General features: G+C 42.2%; 1 protein-coding gene across 1 annotated transcript in view; it reads left to right on the top strand.

Annotated features, from left to right (window-relative positions):
* Window positions 1-25,622, top strand: part of LOC127005783 (poly(A) polymerase type 3-like) — a 179,000-nt gene that overhangs the window by 89,616 nt on the left and 63,762 nt on the right. The window contains exon 11 of the mRNA XM_050874885.1: window positions 20,969-21,224. Coding sequence (XP_050730842.1) covers window positions 20,969-21,224 — 256 coding nt within the window. The remainder of the gene's footprint in view (window positions 1-20,968; window positions 21,225-25,622) is intronic.

Consider the following 25,622-nt stretch of genomic DNA (forward strand, 5'->3'; position numbering starts at 1 on the left):
GCGACTTGACTCGAGTTGCGCGATCCTTGAGTTTAGCGCTTAGTCCTAAATTCTTACCTTCCCAACTTTCGCGCATTACCGCCACGAGTTTCGCGTTGCTTTGACATGTACGGGTCACGTCTACCTACCATCTGCGTCATGCATGCTGCCTTAAAAGGCGGTGTCCAACCATTGGAGCTATGGGCAACCGCGGTTGCCCGTATGCCAAACCGGGAGCGAGTTGTTGGTTGTCCTTATATATGGAAAACGGTTGTGAGTACGAGCGTGGGTACGTGGGTACCAAACGGCTGCATGTAAACAAACAGATGACGGCAGTGGCTGAGGAGTGAGGAGCAGTGGAAGATGGACCACCAAGAAACTCATAAAATGGACTGGCGGAGCTGCTTTGCTTACTACTTGATTAACAAGATAAGAGAACACCCCATGCTGTGGAACCACAATCCAAATTTTTTTTTCTCAAATCTATGAAAATTATAGATCTCCAGGTGTTGTTTTCCTTTTCTTCTTCTTCTTTTGACCTGTAATGCACGGCAGCGACGGTGAAAAGTAATAGTGAAAAATTGCAAAAGGGCATAGAAAATCAAAATCAGGGAAAGAAAAAGACAGAAAAACACCTAAGTTCAGGGTGAAGTGTACAAGTGCGCACTGTTAAGTAACCAAGGGCCACTTTCACAGTCACTTTGTTTGTTTTGATCGTTACCAATGGCGGCGATCGCCGCTTAGTATTTCACGTGAAACTGGCCGATGGGGTAGTGGTGGCTGCAATCAAAGCGAGAAATGTTGAGAGTGTATGGGAAGTGCGGGGCTAGGCTAACCCCACAGCCGCCACTACCCATCGGCCAGTTTCACTTGGAAATACTATAGCAGCGATCGCCACCATTGGTAACGATCAAAACAAACAAAATGACTGTAAAAGCGGCCCTAAGTGCATGTTGTGAAGTATAAAAGTGTGGAGAAGGAGGACCTAAGAAGTGATACAAAGCGTTACAGGTCAAAAGAAGAAGAAGAAGGTCCACTACACTGGCCGGTGTTGTGAGAAATATCTCCCCGATGATATTAGTCATTCTGCTGTCCACCACGCATGCACGCTGTGAGAATACACAGCATTAAAATTATTAATTTGCCTGGTTTTGTTCTAGTCTGTCTGCTTGTGATCTTTGTGAGCTCTGAGGGAAATATGGAAACAGTAAACAAGTTGAACCTCCCTGCGAGCTATTTTGCGGCGGTGGCAGCGGTTTACGTTCAATAGGCATTGAAAAGTCAATTAGTGATTTCATGATTTTTAACAGAAAGAGTTAGCAGATTATTTCATAACACACAGAAAACTTCCAGAAAAATATAGGTTTGTCCAACTGTCCCATGGGTGACCATAGCGACCCTTACTTTTAGCAGACGACACACCACGTGGATCACAAGCGTGTATTCAGAACTGCCAGCCAATTGTAAGGCAGCCGCCTTCAACTGGGGCTTCAAAATGATCTGTTCTTACTTCCCATTTTCTACCTATTAACAAGGTATGTATTTTGAGATAACAAGGGAGTAAAGTCGAAAAACTTGTGATAACAAGGGAGTAAAGTCTGAAAAAGTCATTATTTTACACGGGTCGGAACCAATAAGCGCTTAACATGGATTTCAGTACCTCGAGTTGAGCGCCATACCTTCGGAATGAAGCAAGCTGAAACTCTATATATATATATATATATATATATATATATATATATATATATATATATATATATATATATATATATATATATATATATATATATATATATATATATATATATATATATATATATATATATATATATATATATATATATATATATATATATATATATATATATATATATATATATATATATATGCATACATATATATACAGTGGAACCTCGGTTGACAAACTTAACTCATTCCTGAAGGCCGTTCGTAACATGAAGTGTTTGTTAACCGAAGCTATTTTCCCGATAGGAATCAATGTAAAATGGATTAATCCTTTCCTGGACCCCAGATGATTGCTTATTTAAACTTTTACAACATTACTTTGTGCACAAGTTCATAACACAAAACCAGTGGAAATCAATAAATCTAACACACAAAAAAAGGAATTCAATATTAAACAGATAAAATATAGACGAAAACTTAATTTTACCTTACCTGTAGGGAGGAGAGTTGAAGGCGCAATAGGCGGTGTCACACTGGCCATTTTCCTCCAACCGTTGGGCTACGGGCTTGGTTGCCTGTACACCCATCAGTTGGTTACGTTGTATGGATGGAAAACGGTTGTGGGTACGAGCAACTGCGCACGGCTGTATGTAAACAAACAGATGACAGCAGTGGCTGAAGAGTGAGGAGCAGTGGAAGATGGCCTACTAAGAGACTCGTAAAGTGGACTGGCAGAGCTGTTTTGTTTACTATTTAGTTGACAAGATAAGAGAACACCCATTGCTGTGGGACCACAGAACTGGGTCTCCACCAGTGCTTTGTTTACATTGTGGATGTGGATACGGGCAACCAACCTTGGCCGTGTGTGACGCACAGCCGGAAAAGTTGGATTTGCCGGTTGCCCAAGCTGCCGCCAACGCGGTGGGAAGAAAAGGGCCCGGTGTGACACCTGGTTACGGACAGCCAACAACTTGCTCCCGGATGGGTGCACGGGCGTCGCCAGTAGCCACAATTGTTAGAGGAAAACGGCCAGTGTGACACTGCCCCAAGGCAGTGAGGCCGCTGACCGGGTGAGCGCCGGCGATTACGTCATCGGACTCCCAGCGAATCACAAGCGTATTTTCAGAGCTCAGCCAATCGTAAGGCTTCATCTGTGGCTTTAAAATGACCCGTTCTCTCTTCCTGTTTTCCTCCTTTTTCCAAGGTACGTTTTTGAGATAACAAGGGAGTAAAGGAGGAAAAAAGTGAGCTGCGGGGGGCAGCATGAGCCAATTATAATGGCGCCACTATCAACAGTTGCCTGAACTATGGCGGGCTCGGGGCCGACCATCAAGCCCAGATGGATGGTTTACCGGCACCATAGCCCACTTGTAAAAAAAACTCGAGAGGGATCTCAATATATATATATATATATATATATATATATATATATATATATATATATATATATATATATATATATATATATATATATATATATATATATATATATATATATATATATATATATATATATATATATATATATATATATATATATATATATATATATATATATATATATATATATATATATATATATATATATATATATATATATATATATATATATATATATATATATATATATATATATATATATATATTGCTTTTGTTCCACTGATATAACTCTAAACTTGCGGATCACGAAACTCGGGGTATTGAAAACACTGAAAAAGCGCTTATTGGTTCCGGCCCGAGGAGAAGCTGACTATTTTTTCTCACTTTACTCCCTTATTATCTCTTAAATACGTACTGTGTAAAAAGGAAGAAAATGTGAAGAGAGAACGGGCCGTTTTGAAGCCGCAGCTGAAGGCGGCTGGCTTCCCTACGATTGGCTAACAGTTTTGAAAACACGCTTGTGATTCGCCGAGTCTGATGACGTCATTGACGATGCTCATCCAATCAGTGTCCTCTAACTATGATGAAACAAAAGCTTGTGAATCTGAAGTCAACATTGATAGTTAAATCATTAGTTCGTAGCTTTTACCGTGGGCCATTAGCGCGCATCTCTGTGAATCTCGCCCAAGCACGTGTGAACACGGTCACTCAACCGCTAGTTGATCGAGAATTTTGTACTGAGATTCAAAGTCGGCTGCATTTCACGGGAAACTCATGAAAATTCTAGTCAGAAACTCAGTCACCAGCATGTCGGTTATTTCTCGTGAGGTCAGTAAGTTGTGGTCACAAGAAGAAGAGGAGCGTGTCAGCTGATCGGTTGAGTAGCTATCCGCGTGTTTATTCCAGTACCACAATGAGTTCCACGAAGCTAGATGAACTTGGAGTAATCAGGTTGAGCAGATCTTGGGACTTGGGTCTTGTCCAAGCGTAGCCACTGCCTCATCGTGTCAGGGTCCTCATTTTTACGTTCTCGTAGCATTTAACGGTAGCAAGCTGTAACATTCTCTCCCTTTGTGTCCGAGCTAACCACTCACGAACTAATAAATGCTTTCTTTTCATTTTTTCTTCTTCAGCAAACTCTGCAACATCTGGATCCAATGTTAGTTTTGCTTTTCAGCTGATATATCCCAGAATGCAACAGTCCTCTGTGTGACCAAACTTGAGGATAAATTTGAGGCAGAAAATTGTCGGGAGATAATTTCGGTGGAAAATTCCAGAGAAACTAGCTTGTGTGACCACGCCTTTATGCTGCTGGTGTCACACTGGGCCTTTTTCCTCCAACTGCATTGGCAATAGGGGCGACCGGTAACTCCAACTTTTACGGGTGTGCGTCACACACGGCCAAGGTCGGTTGTCCGTATTCACAACGTAAACAAAGCAGTTGCCCTGTATCGATTAAATAGTGGACAAAGCAGCTCTGCCTGTCTACTTTACGAGTTTCTTGGCAGGCCATTTTCCCCTGCTCCTCACTCCTCAGCCACTGCTGTCGTCTGTTTGTTTACGTACAGCCGTGTGGTTGCTCGTACACCCAACCGTTTTCCATCCGTACAGACAACCGACAACTCACTCCTGGTTGGGCTCACGGGCAACCGTGGTTGCCAATAGCCCCAACGGTTGAAGAAAAACGACCAATGTGACATCACCTTAAGGAATCGTGCGTTACGTCGACGATAGGTAAATGTGACCCGTACGTACATATCAAAGCAGCGCGAAAGTCGTGGCGATAATGTGCAAAAGTCGGGATGGTAAGAATTTAGGATTGAGCGCGAAACTTGAGGATCGCAAAACTCGGTAGGGTACTGTATATGAAAACTGAAATAAGTCAACATTTATGCAGGCCCTTTTGACATTTTCAACACTATCTTAACACCACAGAGCATACAACACGGCGGTAATCATAATGAGTAACGAGTGAAGGTGTTACTGTGACTACTGCTGACAACAAACTAACACATAGCAGCACATTAGAGCTGCCAGGGGCAAGATTTTCAAAACCCTTAAGAGGTCATAAGCCACACCTACGAACATGCAGTGCCTACACCGCAATTCTCAAAGTGCTATGTGATCGTAACTGTGCACATAGATTAAAGGTGGATCGGGTGCAGTCGTAACCCTTACGATGTCTCCCTGATTTACATGAAATGCATTATTATTAGTGTTCCCCAACATGAAAGTAGGAAGATCATGTGTTCAATATTAAATCTATCTATTACAGTGAGAAATCAACAGAGGATATATTTGTTTAACCCTTAAAGCACGGGTGTTGACAGTAGTTGACAGCTTGTGCCTGGGCTCAAACCGCGGGTGTCGACAATAGTCGACAAGGCATTTTTTTTAATTAGCGCGCCAACGAATTTAATTTGTTTATGCTGAAGTAGGGTAAGCATGTCGTTTTCTTTTAAACAATACCCAACCATGCTCCCTTGACTAATTATTGGTCAGTGTATGCCTTGTGCTAGCTTTGAGAAGATGTCCACTAGACATCCCACCTCTTCTCACCTTCCAGTGAATTTCATCTACAAGATGGGGGCCCTTCAAGCTCAACACCCATCAAGGTCATCAAGCAGGCCTGGAAGTTAAGTTTTTTTGGTTGTGTTTCACATAAACTGTATAAAAGTTATGCTTTTATTACTAAATCATAGAAGGGAAATCCACCAGGGGTGGAAAACTGGCTATAATAATGTGCTTTCAGTGATCATACTTCAATATTCCCTACTCGGTCTACCAGTGGTCATACAGTGTTCAAATTAACGTCAAAGGACAGTTTAGGGTATGTACTTTACAATGATATTTCATTCAGTCATGTGAGTTAATTAGGAGTGAATGTATGAAAGGTTGAAGTGACGTATGTTTTTGCCTGAATATGCCTGCGTGAGAGGACAGGCACGGCAAAACCAGTGCTTTAAGGGTTAACAACTTCTGTTTGCTGTGCCATTACAGAGGCAAAACTTCCCTCAACGTACTCAGGTGTCACACAGCTTGCCAGACTGCTGTCACTGCTTCCAGTGGGTAAATGATTGTGCTCTGAGAAGCCTAAATAAAGCATAAGAGAATGGGGACGGATGAAAAAAGTTAGTCATTCAGTGATATGTGAAGCAACAAACTATCAGAAAGAATATTACAGGGGAGGTGGCCGTGCATGTGTCACCCTCAGTGATTTATTGTGTATATACTTATACCCTGTTGCCTCCCTATATTTGCAAACAGGCTTCTTATTTGCATTACATTGACTATTGTCACGTGTGCATCTGTTATTTAATGAGTACGTAGCAACTGTCTCATCGAGGCAGTCAGTGGCAAGAGGGAGCGGGTGACTCATCACTGTGGCGTGGCTCGTGATTGGCTGGCTCACCTCATGAAGCAACTGTGATTTGCTGGTGACAATCCAGTGGCGCCGCGGCCACACGTGTGGGTCTCCAGTGACATGACGTCTGTTTACATGTGATGTCACGAGCACGGTGCATTGTGGGAAAAACAAATGCTTAGCGAGCTATCCTTTATATGTCTCTCATCCTTGGTCCCACCCACACTTCTACCCCCACGTCGTTTGGGCCCTCAAAGCCCCAGCGTGGTGCTCTCCATTCGCTCCCAGTCCCCCTCCGCCGTCTGCGATAAAGCCGGCGCGGCGGGGCAGCGGCAGGGATCCACCGCAGGGTTCACGCAGCGCTGGTCGCAGTCAAGACACGCTCATGCGGTGTGGGGCCAACGGCCCGGTGTGGTGCAGCTCGCATTTCGCGGTGGCGGTCGAGCCCTCTCGCCACTCGTGCCGAGAGCTTGGACTGGCGTGTCTCTGGCCCTTCCATGGAACGCGCTAGGCTGTGTGGGCGCGGGTGCTCCAGCTCTCTCTATCACCGGCTTTCGGCCCAGCATCTCAGATGAGATGCCCCACAAGAATAATGGTTCAAAGTTTGCGATTTCATATATAATGGACCAAATATATATATATATATATATATATATATATATATATATATATATATATATATATATATATATATATATATATATATATATATATATATATATATATATATATATATATATATATATATATATATATATATATATATATATATATATATATATATATATATATATATATATATATATATATATATATATATATATATATATATATATATATATATATATATATATATATATATATATATATATATATATATATATATATATATATATATATATATATATATATTGAGGATGGATGTCCAGCAGCTGTAACAGCAGCAGTTTTGAGTAGAGGTAGAGGAGGAGTATATAAAGAAAGAAGTATAACATGTGAAGAAGTAAATCAGGCAATAAAAAGATTAGAAAATGGAAAGGCAGCAGGAATTGATGGAATCACAGCAGAAATGTTGAAGTGTGGAGGAGATGTAGTTGTTAAATGGATGGTCAAGATATGTGAAGTAGCATGGGAAGGGGGGAGGGGGGTGGGTGCCAGCAGACTGGACGAAAGCCATCATTGTCCCAGTTTACAAGGGGAAGGGCAGGAGAGGGGAATGTGGGAGCTATAGAGGTATAAGTCTCCTGAGTATACACGGAAAGGTATATGGAAAAGTCATAATAGAGAGGGTGCAAAGTCTTACAGAAGAGAAAATCAGTGAAGAACAAGGAGACTTCAGGAAGGGAAGGGGATGTGTGGATCAGATATTTGCCTTCAGGATGGTAGTAGAAAAAATAATAGCAAAAGGAAAGAAACTATACGCTGCCTTCATGGATTTGGAAAAAGCTTATGACAGAGTCGATTGGATTGCATAGTGGGATGTTTTAAAGATTTATGGTGTGGGAGGAAAACTGCTTAGTGCAATAAAGTCTTTCTATGAAGATGCATCTGTATATGTCAAAATTACTGGAGAAACAAGTGAACATTTTGAGATAAAAGTGGGCTTAAGACAAGGGTGTGTCATGTCACCATGGTTATTCAATATTTATATGGATGATGTTATTAGAGAAATTAAGGGCAAAATTGGAGAAGTTGGAGTAAGACTGTTCGATGAGGGAAGGAAATGGGTACTGAATTTGATATTGTTTGCTGATGACACGGTGCTCATTGCAGAAAATGAAAGTGACCTACAAAATTTGGTCAGTGTTTTTGATAGTGTCTGTAACAGGAGAAAGCTGAAAGTAAATGTCAACAAAAGTAAAGTGATGGTTTGTGAGCGAAGTAGAAGTGAGGTTGTAGATTTTGTATGCCCATATAGAGTGGGAATTGAATGTGAAAAAGAATGCAAAATAATTTTGAATGGTGAAGAAATGGAGGAGGTCAATGAGTTTAAGTACCTTGGATCAGTTATGTGTAAGCATGGTGGTATGGAGGGAGAGCTAAGAGAAAGGGCATTGCAAGGAAGAAGGGTGGTAGGGTCTTTGGGACGAATCATGAATGGCAGAAGTTTGAGCATGGAGGTAAAGAGGGATTTGAAAAATACAGTAATAGTACCAACCCTCACATATGCAAGTGAAACGTGGGCCTGGAATGAAAGTTAGAGGTCTAGAGTGCAGGCAGTGGAAATGAGTTATTTGAGGAGTGCTTGTGGTTGAGTAGAATGGATGGAATGAGTAATGAAAGTGTGTATGAGCGTTTTGGAATGTGTCACAGGGGTAAAGGGAAGAAGTGAAGCGACAGACTTTAAAGTGGTTTGGCCACATGGAGCGAATGGAGGAGAGTAAGACGACCAGAAGGGTGTATGTAAGTGAGATAGAGGGAGGGAATGCTACAGGATGACCTCCAGTGAAATGGAGGGATAGGGTGCAAGAGTACGTTAGGGAGAGGGGGTAAAGATCTTTGAGAAACTTTGAGCAGGCAAGGAAGGAGTGTCTGGATAGAGAAAGTTGGAAGCTCTTCTGCCGTAGCCATCCCCTGGTGGGAGCTCCTAGGAGCAGGCGTCGATGAAATGATGATGATGATGATGAGATATATATATATATATATATATATATATATATATATATATATATATATATATATATATATATATATATATATATATATATATATATATATATACAGGAAAGTCTCACTCAGTGTTTTCGGACTTGGTAAATTAGCATTTGGCAACTCCGATCAGCTGCTACCATAATTCTCATTTGGCAACCATATTTTCCGATTTAGCTTCTATTTCCTCCCCTTCAGCAAATACCAGATCATATTAGGCAACTACAATTTTCCCTAGAAAACGCTTGCTAATTGTTATTACTGTATTTCCTTGCCAAAAGAATACTATCAGTGTTATACATTTACAATCCCAGTTTTCAGGGGCTTGGCTACCATGTTGATGACATCAAGCCATTTGATGAAACAATCATGAGTCTCTTGCAAGAGATAACTTGGTGCAACCTCCCACTCCAGCCAGTGTAGTCCACTGCCCTCTACAGAGTGTGATATGGCATCAAAGATAAACCTTTGAGATAAACCTTTGAGTAAAAGAAAAAAAGGAGTCAAAACATGAGTAGCACGAGGCAAAGAAATTTGGTAAATTTGCAGCGTAAGTTATCCTCGAAATCCAATGACGAAACTATTTTTCTCATAGTTTTTGATGTTTCAAATTTGTTTGATATTTTCGTGCAAATCACTTTTTGTTTTGTTTTCCCCCTCTCCCTTCCCCCTTTCTTAAACTAGTGATATGTGCAAAACAAACAGCACAAAGTAATGGCAAACAAATGAAAATACTTACCGGTAATGAAAGTTTAATCCCCCACAATATATAGAAATGAGGAAAAAGTAAACACGAGCCCTCAGAAGATAATTAAGATGACAGACTTTGCCGCCGCCAATGTCAACAATTGTGATATTGTTTTTTGTCGGTTGCGGCAGCAGATTTTGTTGTACTCATTGTCTTGCGAGGACTTGAGTTTTTTTTTCATATTTCTATGTACTGCGAGAACAAACCTTTTTTTTTTTTTTTAGTTGTTTGTTTGTGTCCTCACTTTCCATTTCCCTATTGTCTCATCTACACCAGAGAGTAGTTCAGCTTGCTCTCTAAAGACAGATCCTCTCTCTTTCCACACCATACATTCCCAAAATTTTACAAATTCCAAAGGCTAATTCAAACACTGCACTAGAGTCCCTACCTGGGGGAGGGACCACAAATTCCCCCAGGGAGGGCTCCCCTTTTGCTGCCAACTTGAGAGGTGTCCTGATAACTCCTCGAACCTATTTCTTATCAATTTCTGCAACATTCGTGTTCTTCGTTCTAATTTTCATTCTGTGGAACACCATCTCTCCTCTAAACCTCACCTTCTCTTCCTCACCGAAACACAGGCTTCTGAGGCCACTGCCAGTAATCTCTACTCTGTTCTCTTCTAATATCTCTATCCTATCTTTCAATCCAAAACTGGATGTTGCGTCTACGTACGCAACATCACTTGCTCTCGTTCCCACGACCTTGACTCTTCAGAATTTTCCACCATCTGGCTAAGACTTCATTGTCATTCTATTACTAAATATATCTGTTCTGTTTATCTCTCCCCTAACTCTACTAACTATGTAAAATTCTTTGACTACTTGAATTCTAAAGTGGAGCACATCTTGACCCACTCTCCCTTCGCTGAAATCTCCATTTAAGGAGATTTCAATGTTCACCAGCTTTGGTTTTCATCCTCTCTCACTAACCAGCCTGGTGAACAAGCCTACAACTTTGCAATCCTTAACGATTTAGAGCAGTTGATTCAGCACCCTCCACGTAATCCCAACCGTCTTGGAGAGAGGCCCAACATACTAGACCTCTTCCTTACCTCTAACCCTTCTGTTTACTCTGTCAAACTGTTCTCACCGTTGGGCTCCTCCGATCACAAACTTATTTCTGTATCCTGTCCTATCGCTCCTGTACAGTACGCCTTTGGACCCACCGAAGAGGCGATGCTTCTGGTATTTTGCTTATGCTCGGTGGGACGACCTGAGGATGTACTTTTCCGATTTCCCGTGGAATGATTACTGCTTCCAGGAGAGAGACCTCTCTGTGTGTGCCTAGCGCATCACAGAGGTGATTGTCTCTGGAATGGAGGCACACATTCCAGGTACTTTCTCTACTCCTCATGCTAAAAAAGCCTTGGTTTAATCACGCTTGTTCTCGTGCTATCAAAGATAGAGAGGCAGCTCACAAAAGGTACCAGAGCCTTCGCACTCCAGCTAACCATGATCTTTATATTTCTGCCCGGAATCATGCCAAATCTATTCTTTGACTTACCAAAAGCTCTTTCATCCATAGTAAATGCCAAAACCTTGCTTTTTCTAATTCTTCCAGAGACTTCTGGCACCTAGCCAAAAATATCTCCTCCAATTTCACTTTTTCATCTTTCCCTCCTCTCCTTAACCCTGACGGCAGCATCACCGTCTCATCTATCTCTTAGGCTGAACACTTCGCTCAAACTTTCTGTAAAAACTCCACTCTGGATGATTCTGGGCATATTCCTCCTACTTATCCCCCCTCTGATTCCTTTATGCCTGCTATTAAGATTCCTAAGAATGATGTTTTCTTGCCCTCTCTGGCCTCAACTCTCAGAAGGCTTTTGGACCTGATGGAGTGCCTCCTATTATCCTTGTTATATATTAGTCTATTAGAGTGTTCTAGATTCTCAACAATCTAAAGGTGTATAAATAACTAGGGTCGATTCAGGTTCACTGTTTCGATGCCTAAGTTTCCTCCTACCAGTTCTTCTCCCCGTGGCTCAGACTACACTTGCCTCGCCTCCTGTACACACTTGTCTGTTCTGCTTAATTAAGCCCTAAGAAGAAGGTTATGTCCGTACTCTGATATTACCACAATTTATTAAGTAGAACACATCGCAACTGACTCTACAATGGAGAAGCTCCTTCGTCCTGAGAAGTTTGAGGGAAGCGAAGGCACCTCCTCAGAGCAGTGGAGGCACTGTTACCAGACGCTCACCAACTTCCTCATCTCCATAAAAGAAGTGTCCGCTCCAGGCAAGCTCCAGCTCCTCATCAACTACGTGTCTCCGTCGGTATACTCCTACATCAGTGAGCGCACAAGTTACTCCGACGCCATCAAGGTGCTCGAGGCAGTGTTTGTGAAACCTCCGAACGAAATATTTTCGAGGCATAAACTGGCCACTCGTAAGCAGCAGTCCTCTGAAACCATCGACCAGTACCTCCAGGCACTGAAGCTGCTAGCCAAGGACTGTTCATTCAAAGCCGTGACGGCTGACGTCCATACCCAGGAGGCCGTGCGGGACACCTTCATCACCGGACTTTCCTCCTCCCTCATCCGTCAGCGGCTGCTGGAGAAGCAGACGCTTACCCTTGACGAAGCCGTGACGCAAGCTCGCAGTCTGGAGATGGCCCAGCTTAATGCTGAAATGTACGCATCTTCCCACTCTTCAAACGACTATTCACCTGTTACTGCTGCGGTCGACGCTGCCCCTTCAGCTCACTCTGCCACTTCATCCCCGGAAGGAACCAGCGATTCCGAAGTAGCTGTCACCCAACGCTTCTGTCAGTTCTATGGTTGCCCCTATCATCCTCGGTATCGGTGCCCTGCTCGGAATGCCGCCTGTCACAAGTGTGGCAAAAAGGGACACTTCAGCCCCGTCTGCAGATCCCGTGTTGCTGGAAGTGGTTCAACTAAAGAGTCTGCCATGACCTTGTCTTCCTTGACCCTGGCTTCTACGTCCTCCCACAGCTCACTTGTCTCTGTTCTCGTCAACAAGGTAAGAGTTGATGGACTTGTTGACAGTGGAGGCTCGAACAGTTTTATACATCCTGACCATCCAGTTTTATACATCTCACCATCCAGTGAAACAGTTACCATGGCCTCTTCTCCGCTCGTCACCAACACCAGGGGTCATTGTTTTGTGGACTTGGAAATACAGGTTAATGTGTACCCAAACTTCAGACTTCCTCTGTTGAAAAATTTGTGTGCCAAAGTAATTTTGGGACGAGATTTTATGGAACTACACGACTGTGGAGTTCTCTTTGGGGGGATGTAAGCCTAAACTCACCATTTGTGGAATTGCTGAGATGAACATTGCTCCCTCGAGTCTCTTCCCCAATCTTTCCCTGGACTGCAAACCCATTGCCACCCGGACTCATCAACATACAAAGTTGAATGAAGCTTTCATTCGGGAAGAAGTTAAATCTCTCTTACAACAAGGCATAATTGAGGAAAGTCAGTCTCCTTGGAGAGTGCAGGTCTTGGTAACGAGCAATGAGAGGCATAAAAGACGAATGGTCGTTGACTACTCCAGAACCATTAATAGATACACCTACCTAGATGCTTTCCCCATACCCAGGATTGACGATTTGGTGCATAAGATGGCCAAGTACAAGGTGTTCTCTAAACTTGATTTAAAAAGTGCCTATTATCAAGTTCCCCTGAAAGAGAGCGAGAAACTGTACACCGCTTTTGAAGCTAACGGTCATCTTTATCATTTTAACAGGATCACGTTCGGCTTGACGAATGCAGTTTCCGCTTTCCAGAGGGCCATAAGTACCATCATTTCTGACAATAAGCTTGACAACACCTTTGCATATATTGATGATGTGATAATCTGTGGAAAGGATCTTGAAGATCATGACTTACACCTACAACGCTTCAGAGATGTTGCTTCAAAGTACAGTCTAACCCTTAATGAGGACAAGTGCCAGTTCAGACTAGAAGAGATAAGTTATTTTGGGTATCTAATATCTAACAGATCATTACGTCCTGACCCTGATCGCCTGAAACCTCTCAGAGACTTGCCTGCTCCGCCCGACCCTTCGTCCCTCCGGCGTACTCTTGGTCTTCTCTCTTATTACAGTCAGTGGATCCCAGACTGCTCCAGCAGAATACAGTTCCTCCTGAACTCTAAGACCTTCCCACTTGGCTCCGAAGTGGTTCGGTGTTTCGACTCCCTGAAAGAAGACATAGCTTGAGCTTGTGTTGCTGCTCTGGACAAAAACCTCCCGCTTGAAGTGGAAACAGATGCGTCAGCTACATCAATTGCAGCTACTCTGTCAAAGCTTGGTAGATCTGTCGCATTCTTTTCCAGAACCCAGTCTGCTGCGGAGAAACATCATCCAGTGATCGAGAGGGAAGCCACTGCCTTCGTGGAAGCTGTCCGGAAGTGGCGAATGTTCCTCATCGGGCATAAGTTCAAGCTTATTACCGATCAACAGGCAATGTCCTTCATGTTCAACATCCAGCACTCCTCAAGGATCAAGAATGACAAGATACTGCGCTGGAGGATCGAACTCACTGAGTACCAGTACAACATCCAGTTTCGTCCTGGGAAGGAAAATCTGCCTGCTGATACCTTGTCAAGAGTGTGTTCGGCCACGTCTGCTCCTGCTGCCTCACTGGAGAAAATTCATGAGTCGTTATGCCATCCAGGGATCATTCGGTTATTCCACTATGTAAAGGTGAAAAACCTAACTTACTCTCTTGATGATGTGAAGAAAGTCTGCTTACAGTGTTCTGTTTGCTCAGAGTTCAAACCAAGGTACTTCAGGCCGCCTGCTGCTAATCTAATTCGTTCACTCCGACCCTTTGACAGAATTTCTGTTGATTTCATTGGCCGTAAACCCTCTGCATCCCGTGACAAATACCTGCTAGTCATGGTAGATGAATATTCCAGATTTCGTTTTGCCTACCCTTGCCCTAATATGTCGGCCCAAACTGTTATTGACTGTTTTCAGAAATTATTTTCAGTATTTGGTTGCCCGGCTTCTGCTCACTCTGATAGAGGGCCACAGTTCATGTCCAGGGATGTAAATCAATATCTGATGAATCTTGGGGTAGTTATGACACATTCTACACCATACCACCCGCAGGGAAACGGCCAGTGTGAAAGAGAAAATGGAACCATATGGAGGGCAGTAAGAATGGCACTGAAATCTCGTGGTGCCATGGAGAATCAGTGGAAGTCTGTTCTAGATAATGTGCTTCATTCAATCAGGTCCCTCCTTTGCACAGCAACTAACAAGACTCCCCATGAAAGGCTGTTCTCATATCCTAGGAAAACTTCTAACGGCTATTCTCTCCCCACCTGGCTGTCTCAGCCGGGAACAGTCCTAATGTGGAAATTTGTTAGAGTCCAAGACAGATCCTGTAGTGGAGCCTGTGGACCTGATCAGCGCAACTCCCCGCTACGCACGGATACGTCACCCTAATGGCCGAGAAGCTACCGTCTCCACTAAGAACCTTGCCCCAGCAGGGACGGAGCCTCGACAGCCGGATGAAGCATCCCATGAAGACAAAGACACCGCTCTGCAGCCTGAACTCATCCTTGATGTTCCGCCCGAACCTCCGAAGCCTCACTCTCCTCCACCTCCGAAACCTTGCTCTCCTCCGCCCCCAAAACCTCACTCTCCTCCACCTCCGAAACCTCGCTCTCCTCCGCCCCCGAAGCCTCACTCTCCTCCACCGGCCGATCTGAGCCCCAACAAGCTGGAGCTCTGCAAGCCAGCAGAAGCTGTACCGGAGCCACTGCGACGTTCCAGCCACACCAGGAAGCCTGTGGACAGGCTAAACTACTCAAGTTGAATGTGTTTTTTTTTTACATCTTCGATGTATTCCACTATGTTTATTTTGGTTTGTGTGTTAAATGGGGGTTTTGTACTTTTAGGGTTTTTAGTTTTGTGGGGGAGAATGTTATATATTAGTCTATTAGATTGTTCTAGATTCTCAACAATCTAAAGATGTATAAACAACTAGAGTCGATTCAGGTTCACTGTTTTGATGCCTAAGTTTCCTTCTACCAGTTCTTCTCCCCGTGGCTCAGACTACACTTGCCTCACCTCCTGTTTGCACTCGTCTGTTCTGCTTAATAAAGCCTTAAGAAGAAGGTTATGTCAGTACTCTGATATCATCACAATCCTTAACTCCTTAATGACGATGATGCCGCTGGCGTCATATAATTCTTTCAAACGTGGGCAACGAGCATGACGCCAGCGCTGGAGAGCGAGAAGCTATCTGGAATTTGAAGGGCGCGCGTAACTGTGTATCTGTCGATGCTAACTGACTAACTGGCACCTTTTTTCTCCCTTACCATGGTAATAGCACCACTCTGTGCTAAAAATAGCCTACAGCTCCTGCCTACAACTTTTATTCAATGAGATTCATTCCAGAATGCAAAAATATACATTTTTTTTTTCTTTTCGTTTCACTGCAACTTTGGCTCTCTGTTGGCAGTAAGTTTCCAGGTCAAAGATTATAAACTTTGTTTTTCAGACTCCATCATGATAAAATGAACAACTTTTCTTCAATAAATTTTCCTGTACGTCGCACCAGTAAAAAGTTGAAATTTTGGAGGAATGATGGAATTTCAGGCAAACGGTCAGTCCAAATCATAATCTGATTTCACAGTTGAGTTATACAGATGATTTTTTTACAACTTTTATTCTATAAGTTTCATTACAGAATGAAAAAAAAAATACCAAAATTATTTTCAAGTTTCCCCACAACTTTGGCTCTCTGTAGGCAGTAAATTTCCAGGTCAAAGGTTATAAACTATACTTTTCAGACTCCATCATGACAAAATAAGCAACTTTTCTTCAATAAATTTTCCTGTACATCGCACCAGTAAAAAGTTGGATTTTGGTGGGAATCTTGGAATTCCAGCCATATATGACAACCTAGAAAGAAGCAGATTTCACAGCAGGGTGCCCCAGAAAATTTTCTATAAAACATATTTTTTGACTTTCTCAGTTTCTAAGTGTATGTTCTGCTAACTTTTGCGTTATGGTGGTCTCCCGAGAAAAACTTTTGCGGCTTAATGGGATTAAAAAACTGTGCTTCCATGCTGACACTCTTTAGCCTCTGCCTGTCAACATTTACCTTTCCTTTCTGATGGAAGTACGCCTTCATACAGCTTGTGCCTAAGAAGGGTGACCATTCCAATCCCTCAAACTACCGTCCTATAGCTTTACTCTCTTGTCTATCTAAAGCTTTTAAATCAATTCTTAACCGGAAGTTTCTTAAGCATCTATCCACTTCTGACCATCTTTCTGATCACCTGTATAGGTTCCGCAAGGGGCGTTCTACTGGTGATCTTCTTGCTTTCCTAACTGACTCTTGGTTATCCTCTCTTAGCCGTTACTGTGAAAATTTTGCTGCTGCGCTAGACATATCAAAAGCCTTTGATAGGGTCTGGCACAAATCTTTGCTTTCCAAACTACCCTCCTATGGTTTCTATCCTTCTATCTGTACCTTTATCTCCAGTTTCCTCTCTGACCAATCTATTACTGCTGTAGTAGACGGTCACTGTTCTTCTGGTAAACCTATCAACAGTGGTATCCCTCAGGGTTCTGTCCTTTCTCCCACTCTCTTTCTGTTGTTCATTGATGATCTTTCCAAAACGAACTGTCCTATCCAGAAGTTTTATTACACCACCATATATACTACATGAATATACAATTATTGCAAAGAAGAAAGACACCATTTCCACCTCTTAACCCCTTCAATACAAGCAGACAAAACATAACCTCTATTCCATATCCTGGTTTTACAGACTACGTAGAATAGTCCAATGACCATGACGCACATACAGCGTCTCTAGGATATGGTTCGAGAGATGAAATGACTCATATACTGCGTCATGGTACTGAAGAGGTTAAATGTCTAAATTTTTCCCGTACACACCATCCAGAGAAACATATCGCCACCCGTACTCTAAGGGTTAACATGCTGTGATTTACCGCTCTAAGGAGCGGTAAATCACACCATGTTAACACATATTACGTCAGCCTCTATACCTGCCTCCCTTCAAGCTCAGAACAATTTTTTTTTTTATTAGTTTATGATATACATAGCAGTATACATAATATTATTTTTAAATTTATTTTAATATAATTTTATATGTGTTTGTTGTTATTTTACGGTTTTGACGTTTCTAAAGCCAGTGTCACACCAGTCCGTTGAGATTTTGTGGTCCGTTAAATCCAAAATCCGTTAAATCGGGGTCCGTTAAATCGAGGGCCGAGTGTATATGTTTCTCTGAATATCTTATTTATGTGCTTCTCAAATGTCAGTGTATCTTGTATTATAATTCCTAAGTCTTTTTTTTCCTTCACTGTGTTGATGATTGTCCCTCCCATCTTATACACTTCACATGATCTATTTTTACTTCTGTCCATTTTCATTGTGTGACACTTTATTGAACTCCATTTTCCATTTTTTACTCCACTCATTTATCTCATTTAAATCTTTCTGCAGTTTATTAAAATCATCCTCATCTCTTATTTTCTAAGCAGTTTGGTATCATCTGTAAACATACTCATGTAACTCTTTACTTTTTCTGACATCATTTATATATATTAAAACATTATATGCACTAACACTGGTTCTCGTGGAACTCCACTTGTGACCTTTCTCCAGTCTGATGTCTCATCTTTCAACGCGGTTCTCATTTCTCTCTTTACTAGCATTGTACAGGAATACAAGTGGAATGGACTTGTTGGATAGAAATTATTTAATCGAGATGGAAGGGAGGAGGCAACTAAGAGGACACAGTAAGAAATTGAGGAAGGGGACTTATTTGGAAGGCATAAAGAAGAATAGTTTTCCATACAGGAGTGTGGATACATGAAATGGACTAAACAAAGACATTGTTGAAGTGGGCAGTGTCCATAAAATAAAAGAAAAGATGGACAAATTTAGATTGGGAGACAGGACTATCAGAGCTTGAGCTCAGACCCTGTATGCTACAAATAGGTAAATACACGCACACACTCGCATAGCTCATGTCATTAATGGCTGATGCCATCATCCCTCTTCTTCTACACCACGAACTTGACTCGAGAATTTCCCAGCCAACACCACCCAATATCCCTTCACTTGTTTCCTTCACCCACCCACATGGAGACAACACCCTCCCAGCACCACCAGACCCCCCCCCACCTCCCCCCCAACCACCACCACACACACACACACACACACACACACACACACACACACACACACACACACACACACACACACACACACACACACACACACACACACACCCTCTGTCTGGCTTTGGAGCCTGAAGGCTGGCAGGGAGTAAATAAGGCAGGAGCATGCAGAGATGGATTATTATATATTATTATAGATTATACTTTATTGTGGAAAGAGCGACTTACAGTCAAGTCGCGTATGACGCGGATTCGTAAGGCGTGGTTTCCTACGACGCGGTATGGTTTCAGAACCGTATGTTCAAATCAGGTGGGTAAAACCATTTATGACGCAGTTCATGGTCTCCCCTGTGGTGCGTTTGAGAGAGCAACTCGCCCGCCCGTACCGCCCCGGGTCCTCTCAAACACGTGACGCCGTAGCCCGAGTTCAGGAAGATCAGCAGACGCCATTTTGCTGCCATAGCAGCAAGTAAACGTCCTCAGGAAGATCAGCGGATGCCATTTTGCTGCCAGTGAGACGCCATTACCATAGAAACAGTGAGGCTTAACTGAGAGAAGCACAAAAGCGTTTGATTGAGGGGTCTGGGCGCTCTCTCAAAAGCACCCCTGTGCTGCGTTTGAGAGAGTGACTCGGGCCACACGGACCGATCTGTGTGCTCTCAAACGCCTGACGCCGGAGCACGAGTTGCCAATTCGGACCCCTCGCTGCAGCTCAGTTTGGAGAGGTGGAGTGCCTCCGTGCTGTGATGACATCATCTGCAAATATGGTGGCCCAAACAAACACATATAAGTGTTTCCGTTGAATTTCACCTCTCTATGCCACAACAACCACTGCAGCCTCCTTTTCATCCTCTGTTGCAAGGAGCTCGTCGGCCAGAACAGCTAGTGATGCATGTTTAAACATCGTCAAGAAGATCAGCGGACGCCATTTTGCTGCCAGAACAGCTAGAGAGAGAACAGCGGATGCCATTTTCCTGCCAGTAAGACGCCATTACCATAGCAACGATGGCAGATAATGCCTATCGGTGCACTCGGGCTAGAATGAACAATATGGGGGGGGGGGGGGGGGGGGGGCAAAATGGCAAGGGTCAGAACCAAATTGTATTTTCTCCAAAGGTTTAGTTATTCCTATGACGCGGTTTCCTATGGCGCAGCCGTTGCTCAGAACCAATTAACCGCACCATACGCAACTCGACTGTACATACTATGTATTAGAGTATAAATTTTGTCTGAAAGCCCTCCATCTTTAAACATTGTTATTGAAAAATCTTGGCAATAATACCGTAATGTATATTCTTATTCTCTTCTATATTAGATCAGAGAAATAATAGCTATACTGATAGAAATATAGAAGAATAAATAAGTTTTGAAATTATATATGATACATATCATGAATGTTATTTTGTTTTAAATATTGATGTTTTGTTAGTTTCTACATAAGAATTCCCCATACACAAGGAGCGCAAATATATTACACTAAGCCTGTAAGGAAGATCCCATCCTGAAGGGTTTAATGGTGTTAGCTTGTAGAGATAGATAGATAGATAGATATTCATTTGCTCAAATGAACCCTTTTTTAGAATGACAAGTAATTTTTAGCGTGTTAGGTATCATGGGCTCATGTCTTGAGCCACTGATTGAATTATGTTATCAGTTGCTTCAGCAGTTTATGTAATGATGTCAAAGTAAAACTGTAGTACCTTCTGTACTTTATTTCATGATTTCATGTGCTTTTTAGTGAATTGGGAGGACATTTTAAGAGTAACATGCTATATTTGATTTGTAAGCAAGTCTTTGAAGAAAAAAATATTATGATAAGAAAAGTATTTACAGTGAAACCATTAACTTTGAAAAAAAATTAGAGCAAGGGTTTATGCCAATGGGAACTTGAGTGATTTGTAAAACATAATATCTTCTGCTGTATATAACTGAAAATAAGTTTGTAATGTGAGATTATTATTTTTTTTTTATATAATTTCTACATAATTTCTTGTGTTAACTGATAGATTTGCTTCATATTGCAGTGTATAAACAGAGCACCTACAATAAAGCTTACAAGGATGGAATGGAAGTAAACTGCAAGTATGTCAAGCGAAAACAGCTTACAAACTACCTCTCTTTGGAAGACCTAGAAAAATATAAACCAAAGACAGAGAACCAGCCACATCTAATAGGACAGAAAAGGAAGTCAGACCCAATTCCACCAGACTCCCCCAGCAGAGAAAGTCCAGAACCAGCAAAGAAGGCTAAAATTGACTCTGAACTACCTCAGGTAGCACACTTTGTTTGTACTGATATATTACTGTAGAAGTAGAAACCCTAATCATAATCCTTTTTACTGAATCATCATTTCATAATTAATAATGCATGCTATAATTTTGAATATATATTCTTACCATTGGATCATACCTCATCCTAATGATTTTAATTATTTTATATATATTCTTTGGCTTTTACTTGAAGTACATTGGGTATTTGAGATTTGTAATGATTTGGTACGTCCGTAATTGTAAAGAGATAAATTACTAATCATGATTGTGTAATAGGTGAGCATGTTAAAAGGACATTTGATTCATTGCAAGGAGTCCAGTTCCATGATGACAAATAAAGGTAGTTGTATGAAACAAAGGTAAATCAATTCAAATAATACTACATTAACCCTCTCGCGCACCGTAAGTTTCCAATAAGTTTCTGTTCCACTCACCATGCATTTCTCAGGCCCGACTGGCCTTTTTTTGCTGCCGCGATACTCTACATTCCCGGACATATTTTACCCTCACAGATATATCGTACCCCAATAAATTTGGTATCAATGGCTTCATAAAGACTTGTATTAAAACATACGCAAATAAAAATAAAGGAAAATATATATATAAACAATACAAACTTGTTTCAAGTCTCCATATAGAGTATTGTAGACATTAAATCCGAAGTTCCAACTCTTCCCCACAAGCTAGCTCGAAATTTTGTGGGCCAACTTTTTTTAGCCGAATATATGTTTCGAAGCGGAATTTAGTGAGGATTCTTATCGTATCCTCAAAATCCTCATATCTCTATTAGTTCCCGAGTTACACCGAGAAAACTGTATTTTTTTCCTCTCTCGTCAGAGTAGGCTAACAAATAAAAATCGCTCAAAGCTCCTCATCTACACTCCTTAGAAAGGTTGCCATATGTTACCATTAAGAAACTTATCCCAACAAATGACGCTCCCAAATTTGATGCGCTTTCACCGAAAACTTAATTTTTAATCAATTTTGAAAACTTTTATGACGCATTTTGCATCATCGTGTGCCAGGACCTTTTACCCTTCGACGTGCGCAAGAGGGTTAAATTACTTATAAGATGTATATAATTCTGATTGACTAACCTAGTGACCTTGAAGTATGATAGTGGTGTCATGAACATAATTACATAGGCACACCTACTATGTGCCTATATGGGCAACACATGAGCTTGCGTAGTAGGAATACATATTCTTATGAAAAAAATGGCAGCACTGCCCTGACTGACTGGCCTTTTTCTGTACCGCTGCCTCCTTTACCAAGCGCCGCATGGCTATGCCCTCACTACAGGACACCAAGAAGGCGCACGCACAAAAATACACATATATATGACGTAATTCTTGCATATGTTAGGGTAGGCGGTGGCTGAGTGGTAGCGTGCTGGGCCCACATTATCTGCGTGATGGACGACGCGAGTTCGAATCCCCACGCTACCACCTTGGATTTTTCAGTCACCGCCGAGTGGCTTGAAACTACCCACATGCTGTCCTGAAGACCACCCATCAACCCGGACTCTAGAAGAAACCATCCAAGTGAATCAAGAACGAGTTCCGGGGGGCAGCATGAGCCAAGAGAAAATGGCGCCACTATAAACACTTGCCTGCGCCATGACGGGCTGGGGACGGCTACCATCCAGGCCCCTCAAGCAAGCCTACCGGCGCAATAGGCATAGACGTAAAAAAAAATAATAATAATAATGCCACACAAAATCTTAAAATGACTGGCAACGAGGTGCTGAGGATGAGGTTGTGGCGGTGAGGTGGTGAGGCAACAGGGCTGGTGAACGAAGGAAAGTGTGAGGTGTGCTCTGTGCTTTCCACAGTGCCCTTCCACATGTTATTGTACAGTAAACCCTCATTATAATGGACCCGCTTTATAATGGATTTCGGATACAACGGACAAGGTCAGACAGTTAGAAATCCACTGGGACAGACCAAAAAGTTTTTGAACCACCCTCTTCTGGTAATTACACTAGCGTCTGATAGCCACCTCGCCCTCCTCCCTTTATCTGCTGCCCCATCCTTCGGTTACCATAGTCTTTCTCAGCCCACCTAATGAAATATTTTCCTATTCGTGGATTTTATTCATATGAAGAGCATATTTATACCACAAAAAAAGTCTTGTGCATCAATCCAGGACGTAAATGTAATGGAAAATAGCCTAGTTTTTGTGAGTGTCGGTACTGACACAGCTTAAGGGGGTTACCTCGATTCAGATCGTGGTATGGGCTCAAATTGATCATTTTTAGGTTACCGCAGTTTCATGTACCCTGCCCTCGGAGAGTTAAACGGCATGCCTGGTGTACGAGAATTTAAAATTTTAAAGGTCCCAGCAGCATTAAAGCCCACCGCTCCCACACGGCTGAGCGTGTAGTGTTGCCATGTGAGTCGTCATACATTTATTGTTTATACATTTTTTTAGGCTATTGGTAGGTATTTATTTTTTTTATATAGTGCAGTACGACATTTTGTGTGGTTGTGCAGCTTCGCCAGACACGAGTGTGGAAAGGAAAAATAATCTAGTTAGTGACAGTGAGCTAGAAGAACTTGGAAAGCCAATAAAATCCTTGTAGGGATCTCAGATGTGGAACTGAGGTAAGACACATAGAGAAAAGGTTACAAAAGTCTATGTAAACATCCCTTCCAAGGAGAAAAAGATCAAACATGTGCAGGGATGAAAAAGCTGAGGGATATGGAAGAGGGAAATTTTAAGGAACATCTAGAGGCATGAACATTTCCCACTTTTATTTCTTTATTTTTTCAATTTACACACAAAACAAGGATTGCATATTGTAGCTGATAAAATTCTTAAGAAATCATTATACACTGGGTATTCGATATATGCGAGTTTGAAATATGCGAATTCGCTCATATGCGACTAACCTAAATGTGCCAAGTATTTGTTATATGCGAGAAAAATTCACTAATATGCAAGTAGCGGCGCTGGTGCGACTGGTTGGTGAGGTATGGTGGCCGACTTGCACTAGAGGGCAGCAGGTGCAAATGTTTTCCCACACTTTCGTCATCTATAAGTAACCTTTTCCTCCCTCTGATCCAAAAGTTAACCCTTTCTATCCAGCGACGCTGACGTCGGCGTCCTGAAGTGCCCAGTGCAATATACGGCGACGCCGACATCAGCGTCCTGACGGCAACACCTATGTTACATTTATTACCTTTATTACATTTAGTTTTATTTGGTGCTGAGTGATCCCGTATTCTGTTCTGACTCTGTCTTATTTGACTTTCAATGTTATTGTTGTGTAATAACATAAGTGTGTCTTACGCGCATTTGTACTTGACAGTAACAATCAATTCTAACATAAAATAACAAAAATAATGAGAAAGAAGTGATATATGTGTAAGTGTTGAGTTATTGAGTTCATCTTCCTTTGAGTTGCCAAGTTGCCCTGCCCCTCCCTTACATCCTCCCGCTGTCTCTGTTCTCTTTCATTCTTCCTTCCTTCCTTCCTTCCTTCCTTCCTACCTTATACCTCCTCCCTCCAGGGTGTGTGTGTGTGTGTGTGTGTGTATGAGAGAGAGAGAGAGAGAGAGAGAGAGAGAGAGAGATGCGCTCTCCTCTTTTCCCCACCCCACTGCCCTCTCTCTCTCTCTCTCTCTCTCGTGTGTGTGTGTGTGTGTGTGTGTGTGTGTGTGTGAGAGAGAGAGAGAGAGAGAGAGAGAGAGAGAGAGATAGGGGGGAGGTGCCTCTTCAACAAATTTCAACTTGCCGTTCCTCGACCCTTCCCTTCCTTCCTAACCATCTAATCTATGTGTGTGTGTGTGTGTGTGTGTGTGTGTGTGAGAGAGAGAGAGAGAGAGAGAGAGAGAGAGAGAGAGAGAGAGAGAGAGAGAGATGCTAATCTCTTGCAAATTTATCTGTATATTTATGCTTACATCTCAAAATTATCAAATAATTTATGTATCTCTGCACCATTTAATTTTGCATGTTTTTATATATAATACATGATGATTATGTTGAGATTATGGCTGAAAACTTGTTATAATCAGAAGTGACGTTTGAAATTTGGTGCGCACGGCCAGCCCGGATACAGGGCGGGGCGCCGTTTTCGCCCGGCCGTAGTGAAGGGGTTAATCCTCAGGTAGCTAATTATCAGCTTAAATCGTAGACTTTGGGTGTGTCTCCCCGGAAGCAATCAGCAGCTCTGGGCTTTATTATTGTGAAACGGTGCTGGCATAAATAGTTAGAGGGTTCGAAAACGGATCGTGGAACATAACCCCGGGAGGTGGGCGAGGTGGCTAGCAGATGCTTTGGTACTTACCGGGCACGGTTCATTCAAAAAACATTCTCGGTCGATCCCCGTGGATTTCTGACCCTCTGACCTTGTCCGTTATATCCGTAATCCATTATAAGCGGGTCCATTATATTGA

Source organism: Eriocheir sinensis, chromosome 31, assembly GCF_024679095.1.
Source record: "Eriocheir sinensis breed Jianghai 21 chromosome 31, ASM2467909v1, whole genome shotgun sequence".
In the NCBI taxonomy this organism is placed as follows: Eukaryota; Metazoa; Arthropoda; class Malacostraca; order Decapoda; family Varunidae; genus Eriocheir; species Eriocheir sinensis.